We start from the raw sequence: 23,944 nt of genomic DNA on the forward strand, positions 1-23,944 counted from the left end.
GGTCTGTAGGTGTACACCACCACACCAGGCTAATTTTTATTTATTTATTTTTTGAGATGGGGTCTCACTCTGTCACCTAGGCTGGAGTGCAGTGCTGTGATCTCAGCTCACTGCAACCTCTGCCACCCAGGTTCAAGCAATTCTCCTGCCTTAGCTCCCGATTTGCTGGGATTACAGGCGCCTGCCACTGCGCCCGGCTAATTTTTGTATTTTTAGTAGAGACGAGGTTTCACCATCTTGGCCAGGCTGGTCTTGAACTTCTGACTTTGAGATCCACCTGCCAGGGCCTCCCAAAGTGCTGGGATTACAGATGTGAGCCACCGCGCCTGGCCCAGGCTAATTTTTTAAAGTTTTAATAGAGGTAAGGTCTTGCTGTATTGCCCAGGTTGCTCTGACATTCCTGGCCTTAAGCCATCCTCCTGTCTCGGCCTCACAAAGTGCTGGGATTACAGGTGTAAGCCACTGTGCCTGGCCTTGGGAAAGTTTCTTTTCCTCACTGTGTCTTGATTTCTCACATGTTGAATGGGGATACCCTTGTTGCCTACATCCAAGTAACTGTATGACGATGAAACTCATAACTTGTCAGTGGGAAGTGCTTAGGTAATGAGCTACTAGTGGTGGCAGTGGCTGTGACGGTGGTATTAGTACTGCCCCTATTGGATGGTCTCTAATACTATCTCCTTCCTTCCCTACCAGCAACATGTCATGGTTTAGTGGCCTCCTGGTCCCTAAAGTGGATGAACGGAAAACAGCCTGGGGTGAACGCAATGGGCAGAAGCGTTCACGGCGCTGTGGCACTCGGGCAGGTGGCTTCTGCACGCCCCGCTATATGAGCTGCCTCCGGGATGCAGAGCCACCCAGCCCCACCCCTGCGGGCCCCCCTCGGTGCCCCTGGCAGGATGACGCCTTCATCCGGAGGGGCGGCCCAGGCAAGGGCAAGGAGCTGGGGCTGCGGGCAGTGGCCCTGGGCTTCGAGGACACTGAAGTGACAACGACAGTGGGCGGGACAGCTGAGGTGGCGCCTGACGCGGTGCCCAGGAGTGGGCGATCCTGCTGGCGCCGTCTGGTGCAGGTGTTCCAGTCGAAGCAGTTCCGTTCGGCCAAGCTGGAGCGCCTGTACCAGCGGTACTTCTTCCAGATGAACCAGAGCAGCCTGACGCTGCTGATGGCGGTGCTGGTGCTACTCACGGCGGTGCTGCTGGCTTTCCACGCGGCGCCTGCCCGCCCTCAGCCTGCCTATGTGGCCCTGCTGGCCTGCGCCGCCGCCCTGTTCCTGGGGCTCATGGTGGTGTGTAACCGGCATAGCTTCCGCCAGGACTCCATGTGGGTGGTGAGCTACGTGGTGCTGGGCATCCTGGCGGCAGTGCAGGTCGGGGGCGCCCTCGCAGCAGACCCACGCAGCGCCTCTGCGGGCCTCTGGTGCCCTGTGTTCTTCGTCTACATCGCCTACACGCTCCTCCCCATCCGCATGCGGGCTGCGGTCCTCAGCGGCCTGGGCCTCTCCACCCTGCATTTGATCTTGGCCTGGCAACTTAACCGTGGTGACGCCTTCCTCTGGAAGCAGGTAGGTGGCCAGGGAGGTAGGGACAGAGGGCAGCAAGTGGGGAATTTCTCACCTCATAAGCAGGTGGGGGCTTAGTGAGGAAGGGCGGGTGAGTCATGGGTGGAAGCTGGGTGCAGGGATGTCCGGCTGTATCTGGGAAGAGGAGCAGGAGGTGGGAGGCCAGGGTTCAGGGGTCCGCCTCCACATAGGATCTGGGGTAGAAGGCACTGCTGAGGGGAGGGAGGGCCCCAGGACCCAAGCCTGAACTCTGTCACCATGTGCCCCAGTCTCCGGCTCTTTAGCTGTCTGAAATAGTGGTCTGTAGAGAAAGAATGTGGGGCTGGAGGCAGGGGTGTGGTGTATAGCCCCAGGGCCGTGGTGGGGCTCAAAAGGCAGTGCAGGCTGTGTCCAGGCTTTAGCATCTCTGTTAGCAAGGTGACACCGGAGAATCAGGTGCTGGTGCCATCCATGGAGAGCAGCTCTAGGTGGTGATCTGGAGGTATAGAGCAGGTTTTGGATGTTGTCAGCAAGGGAGGAATCCCCTCTTTTCCTGGACCAAGGCCACTTCTGGGAGGACAGGGAAGGTGAAGAGCTGGGGTCAGTTCTCTCTGGGCTGGATGTAGTTTGAATGGGGTTGGACTGTTGAAGAGAGGAACATTAAGTCTGATCGTATCCCACCTTCCCCATGCTGGGCACCAGGGGCCTGGCCGCCTTTCCTTGAGGTTCTCAGTCCATGCCTGTTGCTGCCTCCAGGCTCCAAGTGTGTGTGAAGTGGGACTCCATTGCTCCGTGTGGAGTGGCTGTAGGCTGACCTGCTTATCCAATGGGCTGTATTCTTCTCTGTGGGATCTTAGACAACTAGCCTCACCTCTCCCAGCCTTAGTTTCCCAGTCTGCAAAGCTGGGATAAAAATAGCATCTAGCTCATGTTGCTGTTGGGGCCCCACCCTTTCCTAGAGTGGAGTAGAACCCGACTGGGCAGTGTTCACACCTGGGGGCGGGGAGGTGTGGGGACTGCTGGAAGGCATGGTACCCAGTGAAGGGGTTTCTGGGAAGTCTCCTTAAGAGAGATGTTAGTTTGTGGATCTGCCATCTCATGTTACCCCCCGCCCAGGGAGCAGAGGCCAGGTCCTTCAGGCGCTGCTGTAGGCACAGCCCCGCCATCAGCACACCACCCAGGTCCTCCACTGGACCCTATCTAGACAGTGCTATCTTACTCAAGGTTTTGAGGACTTGTGGCCTGTTGCCCACCCTGCCTCACCCACAGAAGTTGCCTGGGGAACCCAGGGTGAGAAGCTAGGTTCTCTGGCATGATGCCCTTCTCCACCCAGCCTGTGCTATAGAACAGAACGTACCTGTTTTTTTTGTGTTTTTTTTTTTGAGACGGAGTCTTGCTCTGTCATTAGGCTGGAGTGGGGCAGTGGTGCGATCTCAGCTCACTTCAGCCTCTACCTCCCGGGTTCAAGCAATTCTCCTGCCTCAGCCTCCCGAGTAGCTGGGACTACAGGAGCACGCCACCACGCCCAGCTAATTTTTGTATTTTTAGTAGAGACAGGTTTCACCATGTTGGCCAGGATGGTCTTTATCTCTTGGCCTCATGATCCACCCTCCTTGGCCTCCCAAAGTGCTGGGATTACAGGAGTGAGCCACCTCACATGGCCAGAATGCCAGAACACATGCCAGAATGTACCTTTTTAAAAGTAACCTTATAGCCCGTTTGTTTGTGGAGCATGTGCCCTTAGGGCATCATCGGACATCTTAAAGGGCCAGGTTCTTCCGCCCCAGAACTTCTCTCCCAGGCTGGCTCTCAACCAGGGCTTTATGGCTGGATTGCCCTCCTGGGGAAGGAGCTTAGAGGTGGTGTCTCCTTTCCCCCTTCCTCTCTGGCCAGGCATGGGCTGGGTGGGCATCTCTTCCCTACTCTCAACTGGCATGGTGCCCAGAGTCAGGCCCGGTGCCTGACTGGGGAGGTGCAGTCCCAGGGAGGCCAGGACGGTGCCCATCTCCCCAGGAGTGTGTGGCTACAGCCTCACCTAGTGGGTCTCGACAGGCACATTCTTGGGGCAGTAGCGAAAGTCACTGCTGTCCCTGTGCCAGTCCTTGGGGTCAGGGCTGCCCTTACAACTTCCTCTGGGCCAAGAAACATTCCCTGTGCCCGTTTGGGTCTGTGGGTTTCTAGACGGGTGGGGTTTGTGGCCTCCTTCCTCGTCTACTTGGGCAGCCCCTTCCCAGATCCACCCTGCTCACAGTCACAGGAAGGAGGCTTTGTCCCCACCAACCCACTCACTTAGACACATCGAACAGTGTCACCCAGTGACCCAGGCCCAGCGTGGAGTCTCCTCCCGTCCCCTGGCATCCATTTTTTCTCACAGTCAGATAGGGACGTGTGTGTACAGAGTTATTTCAGTCTCGTCCCCCTTCCCCTGCCCTCCACCGTGACTCACATTTTCCTCTTGGGCTCCTGGGGCCAGGAAGGGAAGTTGCCTGGTTTGCCCCCCTTCCCTTCTCCCCCACTGGGGGCTATTCTTAGAAACCCCCAAGGGAGATAGTGTGCCCCTCTCTTCACCCCTGCTGCTGGGAGGGGGAGCTCAGCCTAGTTGATCCTGGGCCTGTGAGCTGGACTGGGAAGGGAAGCTAGGAGGCCCATCCCAGAGGCTGGAGCTGGAAATGGCTAGGGGTGAGCCAGGCCTCCCCCTCAGTTTTACCCAAGAGGAAACTGAGGCCCTAAAGATTAAGTGACCTGCCCAATTTTGCAGGACTAGTTCTAGTTCAAGGCAGAGCCCAGAACCTCTGGCTTCTAGGAAGTGCTTCTGCTGTTTCCCTCCCTTCTCCTTAAACCAGAGCCCTGCCCCATCCAACTCTGGGGTGGAGCCACAAGCTCCAGGTTAATTCCTGAGTTTCCAGAAACACTGAGGCCAGCTTCCCTTAGCCTTGCTTTCTAGCCAATGCTACTGATGATGATTGGGGACTGAACATTCCTAGGGTGGAGGCCCTAGGCCTAGGGCCTGGCAGGGCCGAGTGTCAGAGGGAGTTATACCTTGAGGGGTGGCCAGTCATGGTGGACCCCATCTCCAGTTAGAGGACATCCTTTGTGTCAGTAGAATTGATGACTCTCAAGCCAGGGCTCTGAGGTTGGGCTTGAGAGCTTGACTCAGTAGAGTGAGTAGGAATCTTGGAAACCTGGAATGTACTACACAGTATGGAATGCACTAGATCGATAGTAGGATTAGGACACAGAATTTGGAGTCTGATTGTCCTGGGTTCAAGTCTCACACTAGCCACTAACAGCTATGTGATCTTGGGGAAGTTACTTGGCTTCTCTGTGCCTGAGTCCCTTACCTTTAAAATGGGATATTGTTACCTATTTCATAGAGTTTTAAGAAGTGTGTTAGGGGCCAGGCGCGGTCGATCACGCCTGTAATCCACACCCATAAGTACTTTGGGAGGCCGAGGTGGGTGGATCACTTGAGGTCAGGAGTTCAAGACCAGCCTGACCAACATGGTGAAACCCCTTCTCTGCTAAAAAAAATACAAAAATTAGCCGGTCATGGTGGCAGTTGGCTGTAATCCCAGCTACTCCTGAGGCAGGAGAATCACTTGAACTGGGAGGCGGAGGTTGCAGTGAGCCGAGATCGGGCCACTGCACTCCAGTCTGGGTGACAGAGCAAGGCTCTGTCAAAAAAAAAAAAAAAAAGAGGCCGGGTACGGTGGCTCACGCCTGTAATCCCGGCACTTTGGGAGGCTGAGGCGGGCGGATCACAAGGTCAGGAGATCGAGACCACGGTGAAACCCTGTCTCTATAAAAAAAAAAATACAAAAAAAAAGCCGGGCGCCGTGGCGGGCACCTGTAGTCCCAGCTACTGGGGAGGCTGAGGCAGGAGAATGGCGGGAACCCGGGAGGTGGAGCTTGTCGTGAGCCGAGATAGCACCACCGCACTCCAGCCTGGTGGACAGAGCGAGACTCCGTCTCAAAAAAAAAAAAAAAAAAAAAAAGAAATGTTAGTCAGTATATAGAAGGCACCTACAGAATCCTGGCACATGGTAGGCAGCCAACGAACTAGCTACCATAATAATAATGACAATGGTGATTATTGTTACTAAGTTATGTCAAGTCAGGGAGAGGCTTTAGAGATCTTCTTATTCTTCCTCTTTGGGTTATAGATGAGCAAACCCAAGAGAGAGGAGGTGACTTGTCCTGGGTCACTCACAGGAGGATGTAGAGCTCAGGTCTCCTGGGTGCTGTCCTTTAGGAGGAGCACCTGCAAAGGGAGCAGCATTTGTCTTTCGTGTGGGGTGTTTGAGGAGCAGGAGATACAGGGTGCTGGAGCTGGGCCCCATGACTTACCTGGCCCTAGTTGGTCTTCTGCTTCCAGAAGCTGTGAAAAGATCTCATTTCTAGTCATGGAGGATTCAGGCAGTTGGCTGGGATCTGGGGTCCTGTGGGTCATGGGAGAGATATATTGCAGGGGTGGCAGTAGCTTGGGGATAGAGAGGGTGCAGGACCCTGGCTTCCTTCCTCAGAGAACCTAGCAAGTTGTGTGAATGTGTGTGTGTATTTGGGGGGGTGGGCAGAGGAGATGGTCACTGTCTGCCTCTACCACCTCCTGCAGCTCGGTGCCAATGTGCTGCTGTTCCTCTGCACCAACGTCATTGGCATCTGCACACACTATCCAGCAGAGGTGTCTCAGCGCCAGGCCTTTCAGGAGACCCGTGGTTACATCCAGGCCCGGCTCCACCTGCAGCATGAGAATCGGCAGCAGGTGGGACTGCTCCCCTGGCCAGGGCCTGCCCCCACCTCACCCCCACATAACTTGCAGATTGGATTTGCTGCCTTGTCCAGTTCCGTGGAGCACAGTGTGATGGTTCCCCTGGGTTGTGCGTCACAGAGGCCCTATGATACTGGGGTTTTGTCCTGTCCAAGGGAAGGAGGGCATGGACAGGAGCACATCTGGGGGCTTAATGGAGGGTGGTCAGAGGGGGCTCTGACGGGGGAAGGTCAGGCCACAGTCCAGAAGGGAAGGTCTTCAGAGAAGTCTGGGAGGACTCTGGTGATGTGGAGAGACCAGGAGGGATTGAAATGTGAGGCCAAGAGTATAGTGATGCCTATTGGAACCACTGGGCTAGGAGCGGCTGCTGCTGTCGGTGTTGCCCCAGCATGTTGCCATGGAGATGAAAGAAGACATCAACACAAAAAAAGAAGACATGATGTTCCACAAAATCTACATACAGAAGCATGACAATGTCAGGTAAGGTGAGGGTAGGAGGGTGCCAAGCAGGGCAGGGGTCTGGAAGTCTTTGAGGGCTATGTGATCTGTTCATTCTCTGCTGTCATCTACAGCATCCTGTTTGCAGACATTGAGGGCTTCACCAGCCTGGCATCCCAGTGCACTGCACAGGAGCTGGTCATGACCCTGAATGAGCTCTTTGCCCGGTTTGACAAGCTGGCTGCGGTGAGGGTGCTGGGCCTTGGGATTGGGCCTGGGTGTTGACCGTGGTGAGAGCATAGCTTTGCTGGCAGCAGCTGGGGATTTGGGAGCAGATAGATTGTGTGTCGAGGGTGGTGGGCCATGCAGACTGGGTGGGCAAGAGAGTAAAGGTTACCCTTCCCTCCAACTCTTTCCCATTCAGGAGAATCACTGCCTGAGGATCAAGATCTTGGGGGACTGTTACTACTGTGTGTCAGGGCTGCCGGAAGCCCGGGCCGACCATGCCCACTGCTGTGTGGAGATGGGGGTAGACATGATCGAGGCCATCTCGTAAGCAGTGCCCCATTCCCAGGCTTCCTGGAATGGCGGGTTCCCCAGACTGCTCCTCCTTTTTGATGAGACCTCAGGAGATTTCCCCAGTTTTGGCTGTTTCTCTGTCTTTGAAGTCTTGTCTGTCACTGGGAAGGGGAATCTTTCTCCAACCTGTGCAAAGACCCATGTGGACCCTTAGACTCCCAGCCAGCCGAGATGGGGCGGGGAGAGCCTGTGCAGTAGGGGAGTTGGGCTAGAGGGAATGCCATCTGTGCAGGCCAGAGGGGGTAACAGTGATTCCTCTTCTCCTAGCTCAGTTCCACAAGATGCTGCTGGGCCCCCGCTGGTGAACACAGCCCTAACATTTGTCCTTGAGCCCCATGCAGCCTTCTGCTCATGTCCAACCAAGGCTGTGCTCCTGTCCCCTGCATCTGGGTCTGTCCTTGCCCACTGGGCCCTGAGGGGAGTGAAGGGCCTGGGCTGTGGGCTGGGGGAGGGGAAGACTGCCAGGAGCTGATCTGGGGCTGCATCCTCCCAGGCTGGTACGTGAGGTGACAGGTGTGAATGTGAACATGCGCGTGGGCATCCACAGCGGGCGCGTGCACTGCGGCGTCCTTGGCTTGCGGAAATGGCAGTTCGATGTGTGGTCCAATGATGTGACCCTGGCCAACCACATGGAGGCAGGAGGCCGGGCTGGGTGAGTAGGGGGGCCCAGGTGGTGGGGTACGGGAGCAAGGTGGGAGAGCCAGGGTCTCACCCTCTTGGCCACGTACAGCCGCATCCACATCACTCGGGCAACACTGCAGTACCTGAACGGGGACTACGAGGTGGAGCCAGGCCGTGGTGGCGAGCGCAACGCATACCTCAAGGAGCAGCACATTGAGACTTTCCTCATCCTGGGCGCCAGCCAGAAACGGGTCAGGGCCAGGGCAGGGCTGGGGGCAGGGGAGCAGGAAGAGGGACAAATGGGGAGGAGCAGGCCAAGGCCTTCTCTGGGCCCCTCTTCTGAGCCTGTACCCATGCTGCCCACACAGAAAGAGGAGAAGGCCATGCTGGCCAAGCTGCAGCGGACTCGGGCCAACTCCATGGAAGGGCTGATGCCGCGCTGGGTGCCTGATCGTGCCTTTTCCCGGACCAAGGACTCCAAGGCCTTCCGCCAGATGGTGAGGGGCCCTCAGCACCAGACCTAGGGCCTCTTTTTCTTGGCTCCCTCAGTGTCCCTGACCCTGTCCTTTCTTCTTGTGACTGTCATTTCCGTGTATGCTTTCTGGTGTTGGGGCAGTGGGAAGATTTCATCTCAGGGGTCCCAGTGCCCCCAGAAGATATGGTGGGGACACCCTCAGCACAGTGTTGGGGTGGGAGAAGGGGCTGCAGAGATGAAGGTTGTTGGCCCTTCACCTCACTCCACACTCTGTCCCTTTCTCCAGGGCATTGATGATTCCAGCAAAGACAAGTAAGTCAGGTTATTGAGGGAGAAGGCACTTGCACCCTGGGATGGGGCTGGGGGAGCCAAAACCCTCCTTTCCCCTGACTTCAGGTGTGTTGTATGTGAGCAGGAGCCACACCGCCCCTCCCTCCCTTGGGTGCTGCCCGTGCCTTTCCTTTCATTGTTTCTCACGTGGCCGTGCCCATGCATCTGGTGAAGCCATGTCTCCTGCCCTCAGCCGGGGCACCCAAGATGCCCTGAACCCTGAGGATGAGGTGGATGAGTTCCTGAGCCGTGCCATCGATGCCCGCAGCATTGATCAGCTGCGGAAGGACCATGTGCGCCGGTTTCTGCTCACCTTCCAGAGAGAGGATCTTGAGAAGAAGGTTTCAGGGATACAGGGCAGAAGGACAAGGGCTGGGGGAGGGGCAGGTCGCGGCAGGGAAGGCTGAGCACAGGTGTTTCTGGGGCATGGAGAAGGGAGCACAGAGCAGGGTGGGGATTTCGTCAGTTGGGCCAACTGCATCTCCTCCGTGTTGAGACGCCTGGTAGTGCCCTGTCCTTGCTGTCCCTGCCTTCCTTAGGGAGGGCCCAGCACCCAGCTCAGCCTCCTCTCCCTCAGTACTCCCGGAAGGTGGATCCCCGCTTCGGAGCCTACGTTGCCTGTGCCCTGTTGGTCTTCTGCTTCATCTGCTTCATCCAGCTTCTCATCTTCCCACAGTGAGAGTCCTGCCCTTCCTCTCTTAGCTTCTCTCTTCTCCACCGCTTCCCAGAAGCTTCCTACATACCCACACGAGCCCACAATCCCTGGAGCCTGCATCCCTGCTTGTTCCAGAGGGTGGGACAAGAATGCCCAGGTCTTCCAGAATTAAATGATTTTTCTGGCCCTGTTCTGCCCCAGCTCCATCTTGATGCTTGGGATCCATGCCAGCATCTTCCTGCTGCTGCTGGTCACCGTGCTGATCTGTGCCGTGTACTCCTGTGGTTCTGTACGTAGGGGGACTTCTGAGGCTGTTGGGAGGGCAGGCTGGACTCCAGACAGGGAGGAGGTCACATGGCGAGAGGGAGGAGAAGGCCATGCCTGTTCCACTGGGCCCCATCCCTGGTTGGCCTTCCTCCTTGGCTGATACAACCTTCAACTCTTCGTCTCTTGATTCCTCTAGCTGTTCCCTAAGGCCCTGCAACGCCTGTCCCGCGGCATCGTTCGCTCACGGGCACATAGCACCGCAGTTGGCATCTTTTCTGTCCTGCTTGTGTTTACTTCTGCCATTGCCAACATGGTAAGGGTCCGGTGGGAATTCTCCCACCTCTGCTCTGTGCCAAGCACTGTCCTGGACACTGGGGGTACAGAGGGGAATAGGACATATTTTCTGCCCTCAGGGAGCCCCCTCCCAGAATAGGGCAAGGTTAACTCCAGTTCTCCCTCCTTGTTCTCCCAACCTCTTGTCATCTCTGAGTCAGTACTAAGGCCCATGGGGTATAAGGTACCTGGGCATAGCCCAGGGCAGGGTACATGGCTTCACCAGGTACCTTGCAACCCTTCCCCTCCTTGGCTATCCTGATATACCCCTCTACTTTTGCAGTTCACCTGTAATCACACCCCCATACGGACCTGTGCAGCCCGGATGCTGAATTTAACACCTGCTGACATCACTGCCTGCCACCTGCAGCAGCTCAATTACTCTCTGGGCCTGGCTGCTCCCCTGTGTGAGGGCACCACGCCCACCTGCAGCTTCCCTGAGGTGTTCAAGCAGTGCTTAGGCGGTGGGGGGGCTGTCCTGGCACAGACATTGGCCCTTCTGTGCCAGACCTGGTGATGGGCGCTGGGGACCCAGGAACTCACCAGAGTCTCCCACACTAGGAGCAACCAGGGGCCCTGGTGTGGTGTAGGGGCTGGACATGGAAGGTGGAGGATATGGGGGTTTGAGGGGTGTGGCAGAAAGGTTAGGTCAGGCAGGAGAGTGCAGGGCTCTCCCTGCCCAAGGGTGCTGTGGCCTCTGCCTTCACCCAGTGCTGCCTCTGCCCCCCGCAGTACTTCATCGGGAGCGTGCTGCTGAGTCTCTTGGCCAGCTCTGTCTTCCTGCACATCAGCAGCATCGGGAAGTTGGCCATGGTCTTTGTGTTGGGGCTCATCTATTTGGTGCTGCTTCTGCTGGGTCCCCCAGCCACCATCTTTGACAACTATGACCTACTGCTTGGCGTCCATGGCTTGTGAGTTTATTCTCAGGTCCTTTAATACCCCAGGAACTTCCCTGACCTTGCTGGGTCACTATGAGCCTCTCTGGTGCCCAGGCCCTTTGTGCTCTTGGAATGCCACAACTCCCCTGTGGGGGAAAGGGAGGAGATGGAGGAGTTCCCAGCATGTGACCCCAAATAGTTACCCCAAGGAAACCCCAGTCCTGGGAAATCCTTGTGTCTTTAGGCTAGACATTAAAAAAAAAAAAAAAAAAAATTCCCTCTTGTATTTGCATGGTGCTTTCACATCCACCATCTTAACCACCCATAGGACATACAGCTGCTTGGTGGCAGGGCTCTGGCTAGGAACCAAAGCTTCTGACTCCTGCTTAGGGGCTTTGCCTGGGACATCACACTGGCTTTTCCCCTGCAAAACCCCATTCCTTTGATATGTGGCTGTAGCTTGTTGTAATAGAAAAAGCCTCTGGTGTCTGCTGGGTTTGAATCCCTGCTCTGCTGCTCATTAGCTGTGTGACCTTAGACAGGTGAGTTAGCTTCTCTGAGCCTCAATTTCCTCATCTGTAAAATGGCACCATCACCTAAATCACAGAGTAGTTGTAAAGATTATAGTAACTGACATTTATGGAAGGCTTACTGTATGGCAGGAACTGTGCTAAGCCTTTTACATACATTATTTAAATCTGATCCCTGTTGTACTGATGGGGAAGGAGGCTTAGAGAGTTAAACGACTTGTCTCAGGTCACATAGCTGGTAAGTAGAGGAGTCTCTAAGAGTAGAGGTTTTCTTAACCTCTACTCTTAATGAGTTAATTAATGTAAGTAAAAGCTCTGGCCCAATGCCTGATTTCTAGTATGTGCTTAGTAAATGCAGTCTGTAGCTCCCCTTCCATGTGCCCACCCAGCAACCCAGGAAGCACTGATGACTTTGTCTCTTTTCTCCTCTTGCCAGGGCTTCTTCCAATGAGACCTTTGATGGGCTGGACTGGTAAGTGAGGGCTCTGAGGCAGCAAAGGGTAGGGCCATTAGATGCCTCCTTCAGACACCAAGCATGTCTCTGCTTATCCTTAGTCCAGCTGCAGGGAGGGTGGCCCTCAAATATATGACCCCTGTGATTCTGCTGGTGTTTGCGTTGGCGCTGTATCTGCATGCTCAGCAGGTGGAGTCGACTGCCCGCCTAGACTTCCTCTGGAAACTACAGGTGACCGAGTGGGCCTTTGGGGGAAGAGGAGGAACCTAGGGGTGGAGCCTGGGCCAGGCCAGAAATGTATCTCCTGCTAGCTGGCTGAGCCTCGGGCCGCCCCTAGGCCCACCCTGGTTTCATGCCTTCTTTGTGCCCATCCCTTCCTCCTTGCCCCATCCTGTACCTGCCCCCTTTACCCCTTTACCTGTTCTTTAGGCCTCATCTGTACGTGCCTTTCTTCCTCTATGTGATTCCCTCTGACCCCCACTTCCAAGCCTTGGCCACCACACCCACCCCTTGTGAATGTCGGGCAATGAGTGATGGGTGTGGTGTCCACAGGCAACAGGGGAGAAGGAGGAGATGGAGGAGCTACAGGCATACAACCGGAGGCTGCTGCATAACATTCTGCCCAAGGACGTGGCCGCCCACTTCCTGGCCCGGGAGCGCCGCAATGATGAACTCTACTATCAGTCGTGTGAGTGTGTGGCTGTTATGTTTGCCTCCATTGCCAACTTCTCTGAGTTCTATGTGGAGCTGGAGGCAAACAATGAGGGTGTCGAGTGCCTGCGGCTGCTCAACGAGATCATCGCTGACTTTGATGAGGTACTTGTCCAGTTGGCTGGTGCTGGCAGAGAATCGGGGGGACTTGGAGACCAGGGATTGGAAGGGGCGAGTGGCACTGGGAAGAGAAAGAGAGATTTGATGGGACTCAGAGGCATCAGGGGTGGGGGTAAGGGCAAGCATAGTGGAGGTAGAGGTAAGAACCTATGAAGGGGCCAGGCGCGGTGGCTCACACCTGTAATCCCAGCACTGTGGGAGGCCGAGGTGGGCGGATTATGAGGTTAGGAGATCGAGACCATCTTGGCTAACACGGTGAAACCTCAGCTCTACTAAAAATACAAAAAATTAGCCGGGCGAGGTGGCGGGCGCCTGTAGTCCCAGCTACTCGGGAGGCTGAGGCAGGAGAATGGCATGAACCCGGGAGGCGGAGCTTGCAGTGAGCCGAGATCACGCCACTGCACTCCAGCCTGGGCAACAGAGTGAGACTCCGTCTCAAAAAAAAAAAAAAAAGAACCCATGAAGGTGTCAAAGGCATCAAGGGGGTCAGCCCTAGTGGGGCAGGGTCATCATTGTTGGGGAGCAGGGGAGGTCTGTAGGGGGATAAGGTAGGTACCAGGTAGATGTCACTGAAGAAGAAGGCAATGGTCTGTGGACAGAACCTCATGAGACCAACCAAGCAAGATGGTCCTCTGAATAGAGAAAATTGAAGCGGCCGGGCGCGGTGGCTCAAGCCTGTAATCCCAGCACTTTGGGAGGCCGAGACGGGCGGATCACGAGGTCAGGAGATCGAGACCATCCTGGCTAACAGTGAAACCCCATCTCTACTAAAAAATACAAAAAACTAGCCGGGCGAGGTGGCAGGCGCCTGTAGTCCCAGCTACTCGGGAGGCTGAGGCAGGAGAATGGCGTAAACCCGGGAGGCGGAGCTTGCAGTGAGCTGAGATCCGGCCACTGCACTCCAGCCTGGGCGACAGAGCGAGACTCCGTCTCAAAAAAAAAAAAAAAAAAAAAGAGAAAATTGAAGCAAAATGTGAGGTAGTGTCCTGAACATCCAGGTCAGGAATGGGCTGTTCACTGTTCTGGAGGGAGGTCACTTGCTCATCCTGGGACTCAGTATCCCGGAAGGTGAGGATTGGAGAAATTGCTTAATATCCCACCTGTGTGTCTGTGTTCTGTGAGTGAGCTACGGGAGAGACCTTCTTAAGCTGTATGTCCAAGTCCTGCCTGGAGTCCTAGGGGGCCTGTTTTCCCAGCTCGTCAGTCTTACACTGATAGCAGCAGCTGGAAGGGGGCTCTTGAGACAGGGAAGTGGGCAAGGGAGGCAAGGTGAGGCAAGAAATGAATGTTGGGGCAGGGCTGGGTTTGGGGTCTTTGCCTTGACAGCCAGGTCCCCATGTGTTGTTCAGATCATCAGCGAGGAGCGGTTCCGGCAGCTGGAAAAGATCAAGACAATTGGTAGCACCTACATGGCTGCCTCAGGGCTGAACGCCAGCACCTACGATCAGGTGGGCCGCTCCCACATCACTGCCCTGGCTGACTACGCCATGCGGCTCATGGAGCAGATGAAGCACATCAATGAGCACTCCTTCAACAATTTCCAGATGAAGATTGGTAAGAGGGCTTGGTTGCTTGGCAGGTTTTCCCAGGGCTGTTTCTGGTTGAAGCTGGGATTATAGGCTGGGGATGGGATCACAGATTTCCCATCAGGGCTCCTGTGGGGTTTTCTTCCCTCTGACCTCCTATATCAAGTCTGATATTAAGAATAGAGATCATTAGGCACTGTCCTAGACATTTTTGAGCATACTTTAATACTGATATTACTATCCCCTTTCATTGGATAGAGACTGACTCTCAGATTAAATAACTTGCCCAAAGTCAAACAACTAGTAAGTGGCAGAGCTGGGATTAAAAATCACGTTTATCTAAACTTGAATACTTCTGCCCTTATATGTGACCAGTCCGATAAGAGGTACTTCCTCTCAAATGAACTGGTGGATGGGAGTCAGACTACTGGTTTGAATTCTGGCTGTTCCATTTACTGGCTTATTTGAGAAGTCTTCTAACTTCTCTAAGCTTCAGTTAACTTATCTATAAAATGGGGATAAAAATACCTACCTTTTAGAGGTGTTAAAAGGATGAAGCCAGGCAGGGCGTGGTGGCTCATGCCTGTAATCCCAGCACTTTGGGAGGCTGAGATGGGCAGATGATGAGGTCAGGAGTTCAAGACTAGCTTGGCCAACATAGTGAAACCCCGTCTCTACTAAAAAAAAAAAAATAGGGCCGGGCGCGGTGGCTCACGTCTGTAATCCCAGCACTTTGGAAGACCGAGGCGGGCGGATCATAAGGTCAGGAGATCAAGACCATCCTGGCTAACACGGTGAAACCCCATCTCTACTAAAAATACAAAAAATTATCCGGGCATGGTGGTGGGCGCCTGCAGTCCCAGCTACTTGGGAGGCTGAGATAGAAGAATGGCGTGAACCTGGGAGGCGGAGCTTGCAGTGAGCCGAGATCGCAGCATTGCACTCTAGTCTGGGCGACAGAGAAAGACTCTGTCTCAAAAAACAAACAAACAAATTAGCTGGGCGTGGTGGTGCGTGTCTGTAATCCCAGCTACTCAGGAGGCTGAGGCAGGAGAATCTCTTGATTCTGGGAGGCAGAGGTTGCAGTGAGCCGAGATCGTGCCACTGTACTCCATCCTGGGCAACAGAGCAAGACTCCATCTCAAAAAGAAAAAAAAGAAAGGATGAAGCCATGTAAAATGCTTACTAGAGTGGTTGACATGGAACAGGCATTCAGGAGATTACTGTTATAGCATGGCTGCCTTGACTCAGGGGAGCTCCTAAACTGAGGTGCTCAGGTCTTCGGGTGTTTTTGTTTGTTTTTTTGGGGTTTTTTTTTGAGATGGGGATTTGCTCTGTCACCAGGCTAGAGTGCTGTGGCACAATCACAGCTCCCTGCAGCATCAACTTCCAGGCTCAATCAATCAATCTGTTCTCCCACCTCAGCCTCCTCAGTAGCTGGGACTACAGGCGTGTACCACCATGCCCAGCTAATTTTTGTATTTTTTTGTAGAGATGGGGTTTCACCATGTTGGCCAGGCTGGTCTTGAACTAGATTGTTCTTTACAACCAGGAGACTTGTCCTTTTTCCATTTTTTTCTCTGGGTCCTTCTACCTGTTCTAGGAGGTGGGATATCTCCCTGGGTTTACCCTGGAGCATGCTCTAGTCTCTTGCTGTTCTCCCCACCTCAGGGCTGAACATGGGCCCAGTCGTGGCAGGTGTCATTGGGGCTCGGAAGCCGCAGTATGACATCTGGGGGAACACAGTGAATGTCTCTAGTCGTATGGACAGCACGGGGGTCCCCGACCGAATCCAGGTGAGGGGAATATGAGCAGGGGCTGGGAGGCAGGTGGGCCCAGAGGGCTTCTACGGTGTCTCTGCAGTCTGCTAGGACAGGGGTAGGGTGGCTAGTGTTCTGTGTATGGTGGGGTGGGGGTTGGGGGAAGGGAGCTAGCCTGACTAGAGAACCCCTGGGCCCCTGCAAATGCAGCAGGAAGGATTCCAGGCTAAGCGGGCTCCCCTCCCACTCCCCCAGGTGACCACGGACCTGTACCAGGTTCTAGCTGCCAAGGGCTACCAGCTGGAGTGTCGAGGGGTGGTCAAGGTGAAGGGCAAGGGGGAGATGACCACCTACTTCCTCAATGGGGGCCCCAGCAGTTAGCAGGACCCAGCCACAAATTCAGCTGAAGGGATCAAGGTGGGCATTGAGTGGACTCTGTGCTCGCTGGGTGGAGCTGTGGCAGGGGGCACTGAGCCTCCAGACCCTGCTAACCACAAAAGGGAACATCCCAGCAGGCTGTACTTGGATCATGCTCGTCTACCCTCAAGCTGGAAAACAAGGGGCTACCTACCAAGCGGATTATGCAAGTGACTTTCCTTCTTACTTGGGGTAGGGCTGTTCCCTCTCCAATCTTCCAGCTTTTGGGAGCAGGGGAGGGGTCAGTAGCAGAAGCAGAAGGAGGCCTCTTGCCTGAGGGATTAAAATGGCAGCTTGCCATGCCTACCCTTCCCTGTCTGTCTGGGCAGCAGGTTCAGGGCTGGGCCCTTCTTTTCCCTCTTTTTTCCTGGGAATATTTTGTACAATATTTTGTACAAAGACAGGCATGAGGAGTGCCTATTCCATGCTTGCCTTTGCAATACCTGCATCCCCAGCACTGGTCCTGGGCACTTCCCCACCCCAGCCAGGTGTCCCTCCTAGGCACAGAGCAGAGGAGGGAGATGCTCTGGGGAGCCAGCTTTGGCCATATTTCAGGAGAATGTTTCCATGTGCCAAATTCTAGTCCCACAATCTGTCCCCAAAGGGGAACAAAGGGACCTCTGACAGCTTAGATTTAGCCCCAGTTCCTGCACGCTCCAGGGAACGGGGCGTCTGGCCTCACTGGTACTGTGAAAATGCTCAGAGAGCAAGCCTGTGTGTGGGGATATCAGGTCAGGAGCTGGAAGTTCACCTGCAGGTGCCAAAGAGCAGGCAGGCCAGGGCTGGGGCAGTGCCTGACTCTGATCTGAGGACCCCAACGGGGTCCAGATCAGGTCACTCTGCCCCAGTGCTCTCTTGCTGTCTACTGGCAAGGGGGCATGGAGCATCTCTCCCTCTTCTGTTGCCAAATAGAAAAGGGTCAGGGCATGGAGAAAGATGACCCTGATCCCAAACCTGCCCTCCCAAGTCTCTGGCGTTGGGGAGGGCCTGTGTATTTGTGTACCTGTGTGTGCATGTTGGTCTTTGTGTGCATATCTGTTTTCCAGGTCTGTGTGAGTCCTTGTGCTCCTGCTCCTCAGCTCTCCACCCCAGGCTGCCTCTCTCCTGTGGGCCTCTGTCTTCTGGGAATAAAGCAGGGTTTCCTATTTCAGGGGATGTAGAGAGATGCCCAGATTACACAGGAGTGGGATGGGGTGTGCTAGCAAAAGGAGGGAGAGGAGTCCTTCTTGTGCCAAATCCCTAAGTGCCGTTTGGGGGCCATGTGTGCAGCATGACTCTCCCTGTCTGTGGCAGGGACCCAAGCGCTTGCTTGAGCCCCAGTGCTCCATGCCAGCACTTAAACTGTCTGGGGTTTGATGGACAGAGGCTCAGGAATTTCCTGGCTTCCCCAGATAGTGTCCTGGGACATGGTATGCTTTGGGGCTGGGATAGCATGGAATCCCTCTGAGGACCCGGATACTGGTACTACGGGGTGGGGAAGAAACCTTAAACTTGGCTTTCTCCAGCCTTCAGCCTGAGTCTAGCATGTTTCTGGCTCCCCAGCCCCTTGTGAAACCTTGAGGGCTGGCAGAAGGGTTAGGAGGTTGAACTCTAGATTCCCTTCCTATCTTTGCCTTCCTTTTACCCCTTTCCCTGCAACCTCCTTGACTGTGGCCTGAATTTGTTGGTCTCTTAGTTTCTCTGTCTGTACCTATTTAAGCCAAAGGCACTAGCCTGAATTTTGCTTGAAGATCACTTTGTCTTGGAAATGACTAGAGAGGCAGAGGAGAAGGGTTTCCAGAGTTGCTGGGTTTGGGAGTGGAAGGGGCAGGCAGTGCACTTTCCCCTCCTCATGCCCCTCTGATACCAGCTCCCTGTGGAGGCCTGGTTTCTGGGTACTGCCTCCCTTGGGCATCTTCATGTGTCAACCAAATGGGCCATCAGGTACTTCAGTAGTCATGGCAGAAGGAGGGGAAAAGACTTGTTTTTCCAGACAGAAAATCTACTCCCCTGCCCCCAGCCATATCCCTGGATAGGAAGGGTTAGGAAGAGACTACTTGGTGCCATGGGGTAGGGGTGAGGGTATAAGTAGATCAGAGTGGGAAGACCTCAGCCTTGGGTGGCTTGTCTCTGCTTTTTGCCAGATGGGAGGGCCTGTCCACACCCTGGCTCCCCGTACCACAGTGCCAGCCATGCCCTTCCCCTGGGCAACCATTGCCCCTTTCCTCACCCAGTTGGTGGAGGAGTCAGGAGATGGGAGGCCATGGGCTTTGGTTTTGTAATGTAACCACTGTGGGGTGAGGGAGGATGGTGCACCATGTATTTCAGTGAAATATTTAATATATTTAAATATCAATAAAATCAAACTCTTTGTAAAATTCCCTGTTCTCTGTAGCTGTTCTGGGCCCTGGGTGGGTCAGAAGTGACAAAGCCTGGTGTAGGGGGCGACCTCCTGCCCCAGGGGTCCGTGGGCCTCTCATCTGTGGTCAGAGGACTTCCTGTGGCTTTCTCCCTGCTAAGGAGAAGCTGCAGTATCTTCAGAGAGTGTGACTACTCAAGGCCTTTCAGCTTCATGAGCTCCAGTATGTGCCTTCCCAGATTTGTGTGTGACCCCTGCCACGCATGAGGCCTGTGGTCCTTTCCAGTGCCTTCGCCCCTCACAGACTTCTCACTCCAAGGTCTGGCTCATTCAGGAATCTCCCACACACCAGCTCTCACAACAACCTGGACACTGGAATCACTCCCACCCTGACCCCACAGCTCCCGCCGTGCACACAAGCAACTTTTAGTCCAATCTGTTTACTCTGCTTTCTCTATCTCCTCCTCCCATTAATCAGCCATCAGAACTGGGAAACCTCCTTCTTTCCTCCTCTTTGCACTCTTGCCACAATTCATCTTGTCTTTCTGCAGCCATATCTTCTTAATACAGACTGAAGGTTCTGTCATTGAGAATAGAGTGATCCATAAACCTGGAAAGAAGAGATTCAGAGAGAGATTCAGCCAGGCCAGGCTGGAGAGCAGGAGATCCTTAAAAATAGCTCCTAAGAGGCTGGGCGCAGTGACTCACACCACTTTGGGAGGCCCTGGCAGGTGGATCACAAGGTTAGGAGTTCAAGACTAGCCTGGCTGAGATGGTGAAACCTTGTCTCTACTAAAAATACAAAAATTAGCCAGTCGCGGTGGTGGGTGCCTATAATCCCAGCTACTCAGGAGCTGATTCAGGAGAATTGCTTGAACCTGGGCGGCAGAGGATGCAGTGAGCTGAGATCGCGCCGCTGCGCTCCAGTCTGGGTGAGAGCTAGACTCCGTCTCTATCAGTAAATAAATAAATAAATAGCTCCCAAAACCGCCTCAGGGCAGAATGAGTAGGGGTAGTGATGAATAAGTGGGGCTACTGCCAATGGATGGTGATTTGAGAGGTGGAGAGGTAGCGATGAAAGCAGCGTTGGACTGCCACAGGAATACTATGGACACTTGTTTTGCACCAGCTCAGAAGTCACACCCACAAAGAGGAACACAAAGACACAGACAAATATTTAACTCCTTTTAATGCCATCACGGCCCAAATTCTGGGGCCAGTTTTCTCTGGTAAGACTCAAATCTCTCCTAATTCCCTAACTGACCAGAGATGAAATAGTCTCTAAGACTGAAGTATAGGGAAGGAGTACTTCCCTTGACCTCCCCACCCTTATGCCCCTCCCAGCCTAACCTGGTCATTGCGCTTTTTATGAGACAGTGGCGTGGGCTCCGGATCCATGGCATGGTTTCCTCTGGATGCACTCCTGGATCATGGGACTGCCAGAAGCTGAAGTTCTGAGCATCAGTCAAGGGGATTCTGAAGACCTGATTGGGAACTGAATGGGTGAGGGGAAGGGCAGGTTATCTAATTCCTTCAAGTTCTCGGCTCACTTTTCTGCCTCAGGGCAGCAATAGCCCAGCCCAGCCCAGCAACTGCTCAGCCTGCCCAGGTGCTGAGAGGTCCTGGGAGTGTGGTCACCACACCCTGCTTCACTTCCGGATTCCAACATCTCACATCCTTCATGGTCAAATGAATCGGTCTTGGTTCTTCCTGCTGCTAGTAAGCCCATCTCTAAGAGAGCTTTCCCCAAGTGCTAAGATGGTAGAAAAACAGGTGGTCAACCCACGTGGGAAATGTGTAAGATGGGGTCCACTGACCTATTATTTTTCTTGGCTTAATCATCCTCATTCTCTTCCCTCCTCTTGGAAAAAATGGCTTCCTTTGCTCACTCCAAGTAATTCTCTGAAACCTAACTAATACTACCTCATGTTTAGATGCTGTTAATAGATGTCATTTATCTAGTGCCTATTATGTTCTAGATGTGGTATTAAATATTCTTAAATTTTTGTAATAATATCAGACTCTGATGCTGTTTGAAAAAGTACTTTTGGGCTGGGCGCAGTGGCTCACACCTGTAATCTGAGCACTTTGGGAGGCCGAGGCAGGCAGATCACCTGAGGTTGGGAGTTCAAGACCAACCTGACCAACATGGAGAAACCCCGTCTCTACTTAAAAAAAAAAAAAAAAAAATTAGCCGTGCGTGGTGGTGCATGCCTGTAATCCCAGCTACTCGGGAGGCTGAGGCAGGAGAATCACTGGAACCTGGGAGGCAGAGGTTGCGGTGAGCCAAGATTGTGCCATTGCACTCCAACTGGGGCAATAAGAGCAAAACTCTGTCTCAAAAAAAAAAAAGAAAAAGAAAAAAAAAGTACTTTTATTATTTATTTGGATAAGTCTAATTCTACCAGTATAAAATTTGTTTATTTTTAAAACTTAGAATTATAGCCTAATATTCTGGATTGCTATACAGTGTTGATAATAATTTTTTAAAAATCCCTAATAATTCATTGAGTAGATGTTACATTTTTTGGCTTATTTTCCTATTAATTAATAATAAGCTATTAAGTTTTGCTATTAGCGGCCAGGTGTAGTGGCTTACCTGTAATCCCAGCACTTTATTTATTTTTTATTTTTTTATTTTTTTTGAGACGGAGTCTCGCTCTGTCGCCCAGGCTGGAGTGCAGTGGCGCGACCTCCGCTCACTGCAAGCTCCGCCGCCTCCCGGGTTAACGCCATTCTCCTGCCTCAGCCTCCTGCGTAGCTGGGACTACAGGCGCCTGCTACCACACCCGGCTAATTTTTTTGTATTTTCAGTAGAGACGGGGTTTCACCGTCTTCGCCAGGATGGTCTCCATCTCCTGACCTCGTGATCTGCCCACCTCGGCCTCCCAAAGTGCTGGGACTACAGGCTTGAGCCACCGCGCCCGGCCATCCCAGCACTTTAAGAGGCAGATGGATCACTCGAGCCCAGGACTTCCAGACCAGACCAGGCAACGTATTGAAACCCCATTTCTACAAAAAATACAAAAATTAGTCCAGTGGGATGGTGCACGCCTGTAGTACCAGCTACTCAGAAGGCTGAGGTGGGAAGGATCCTTTGAGCCTGGGAGGTTGTTGAGGCTGCAGTGAGCCATGATTGTGCCACTGCATTCCAGCCTGGGCAACAGAGCAAGATTCTGTCTCAAAAAAGTTAAAATGGAAAAATATTAAAGTTTTGCTGTTAGAAATAACTTATTACCCCTCTTTCCACATATGCCTGTTTTGATTTCTGAAAGTATTTTAGGTTTTAAACTTTAATTTTGTTATAATTATAGGTTCACATACAGTTGTAACGAATAGTACGGGGAAACCAGGTGCAATGGCTCATGCCTGTAATCCCAGTACTTTGGCGAGAATCACTTGAGCCCAGGAGTTCAAGATCAGCCTGGGCAACATAGCAAGACCCTGTCTCTATTTTAAAAAAAAAACAAAAACAGGGAAATCATGTGTACCCTTTACCCTTCCCCACAATGGTTACAGCTTACAAAACTATAGTACACTACCACAACATGATATTAATATATTGAATACATTGATACAGAATAGTTCCGTCACCACCCATCCTAGAGCTGGCATTTTATAGCCACCCTCTCCTACTGTCCCGCTTTGGAAATCAGTGATCTGTTCTTCATTTCTGTAATCTTGTCATTTTAAGAATGTTATAAGAGCCAGATGTGGTGGCTCACGCCTATAATCCCAGCACTTTGGGAGGCCAAGGCAGGTGGATCACCTGAGGTCAGGAGTTCAAGACCAGCCTGACCAATATTGTGAAACCCCGTCTCTACTAAAAATACAAAAATTAGCCGGGCTTGGTGGCGGGTGCCTGTAATTCCAGCTACTCAGGATACTGAGACAGGAGAATCACTTGAACCAAGAAGGCGGAGGTTGCAGTAAGCTGAGATCGTGCCATTGCACTCCAGCCTGGGCGACAGAGTGAGACTCCGTCTCAAAAACAAAACAAAACAAAACAAAACCCAGAGTGTTATATAAGAATGTTATATAAGAATGTCATATAAGAATGTTGTAAGGCCTGGTGTGGTGGCTCACACCTATAATTCCAGCACTTTGTGGGGCTGAGGCGGGAGGATTGCTGTGCTTGGGAGTGCCCGGGAGTTCAAGACCAGCCTGGGCAAAATAGCCAGACCTTGTGTCTAAAAAAAAAAAAGAAAAAGAAAAAAGCTGGGCATAGTGGCACACACCTGTAGTCTCAGCTACTCGGCAGGTTGAGGTGGGAGGATCACTTGAGCCCAGGAGTTTGAGACTGTAGTGAGCTATAATTGCCCCATTGTACTTAGCCTGGGCAACAGAGTGAGACCTTGTCTTTAAAAAAAAAAAAAAAAGAATGTTATATAAATGGCATCATATACTATGTGATGTTTATTTTTATTTTTATTTTTTATCAGCCTACATCATGCTTTGATGTCCTACATGCTTTTTAGTTTTTGGTTTTTTTTTTTTTTTGAGACAGGGTCTTGATCTGTCACCCAGGCTGGAGTGCAGTAGCGCTATCACAGCTCATGGCAGCCTTGACCTGCCAGGCTTAAGTGATTCTCCCACCTCAGCCTCCTGAATAGCTGGGACTACAGGTGAGCACCACCACGCCCCGTGAATTTTTTTTTTTTTTTTTTGAGACGGAGTCTCACTGTGTCATCCAGGTTGGAGTGCAACTGCGCCATCTCGGCTCACTGCAACCTCTGCCTCTTGGGTTCAAGTGATTCTCCTGCCTCAGCCTACCAAGTATCTAGGATTACAGGTGCCTGCCACTATGCCCCGCTAACATTTTTTTGTATTTTTAGTTGAGACGGGGTTTCGCCACGTTGGACAGGCTGGTCTCGAACTTCTGACCTCAAGTGATCTGCCCGCTTCGTCTTCCTAAAGTGCTGGGATTACAGGCATGAGCCACCGTGCCTGGCTGTATGTTTTATGGATGGGATTTCACCATGTTGCCCAGGCTGGCTACATGCTTTTTAAAATGTACATGTTCTGTCTTCACAATAGTGCTAAAAAGTATTATTCCCATTTCCAGATGGTTCAGAGAGATTGTGGTTAAAGGAACTTGCCTAAAGTCACAGAATTCGTTTGCTGTTTAAACCCGGTTCAATAAAATGCCAAAGCTGGTGCTTACTATTCCTCAAAGGGATAATGCATGATAATATACAATGGTT

At 52.9% G+C, this 23,944-nt stretch overlaps 2 protein-coding genes across 3 annotated transcripts in view; one reads left to right on the forward strand and one right to left on the reverse strand.

Annotated features, from left to right (window-relative positions):
- ADCY6 (adenylate cyclase 6) lies at positions 1 to 18,759 on the forward strand. Of its 2 annotated transcripts, XM_011936234.1 has the most exons (21): positions 1 to 1,564; positions 6,153 to 6,302; positions 6,667 to 6,788; positions 6,881 to 6,992; positions 7,171 to 7,298; positions 7,819 to 7,977; positions 8,056 to 8,197; positions 8,315 to 8,443; positions 8,708 to 8,733; positions 8,945 to 9,092; positions 9,329 to 9,426; positions 9,608 to 9,695; positions 9,870 to 9,986; positions 10,290 to 10,448; positions 10,739 to 10,917; positions 11,851 to 11,886; positions 11,970 to 12,099; positions 12,421 to 12,684; positions 14,049 to 14,253; positions 15,897 to 16,021; positions 16,241 to 18,759. In XM_011936234.1, exons 1-21 carry the CDS (start codon positions 701 to 703, stop codon positions 16,364 to 16,366), a joined length of 3,507 nt encoding a protein of 1,168 aa, XP_011791624.1. In that variant the 5' UTR covers positions 1 to 700; the 3' UTR covers positions 16,367 to 18,759. The 2 variants fall into 2 exon arrangements, with proteins under 2 accessions (XP_011791624.1, XP_011791625.1); XM_011936235.1 differs by lacking the exon at positions 10,290 to 10,448 and having other exon boundaries at positions 40 to 1,564.
- A 405-nt stretch (positions 18,760 to 19,164) lies between these two features.
- LOC105507649 overlaps positions 19,165 to 23,944 on the reverse strand; it is a 34,249-nt gene continuing 29,469 nt past the window's right edge. The window contains exons 3-4 of the mRNA XM_011936236.1: positions 20,091 to 20,235; positions 19,165 to 19,350 (exon numbers count right to left, since the gene is read on the reverse strand). Of these exons, the coding sequence (XP_011791626.1) occupies positions 19,302 to 19,350; positions 20,091 to 20,235 (194 nt within the window). The 3' untranslated portion in view covers positions 19,165 to 19,301. The remainder of the gene's footprint in view (positions 19,351 to 20,090; positions 20,236 to 23,944) is intronic.

Source organism: Colobus angolensis, unplaced genomic scaffold (genome assembly GCF_000951035.1).
Source record: "Colobus angolensis palliatus isolate OR3802 unplaced genomic scaffold, Cang.pa_1.0 Scaffold151, whole genome shotgun sequence".
NCBI classification, from domain to species: domain Eukaryota; kingdom Metazoa; phylum Chordata; class Mammalia; order Primates; family Cercopithecidae; genus Colobus; species Colobus angolensis.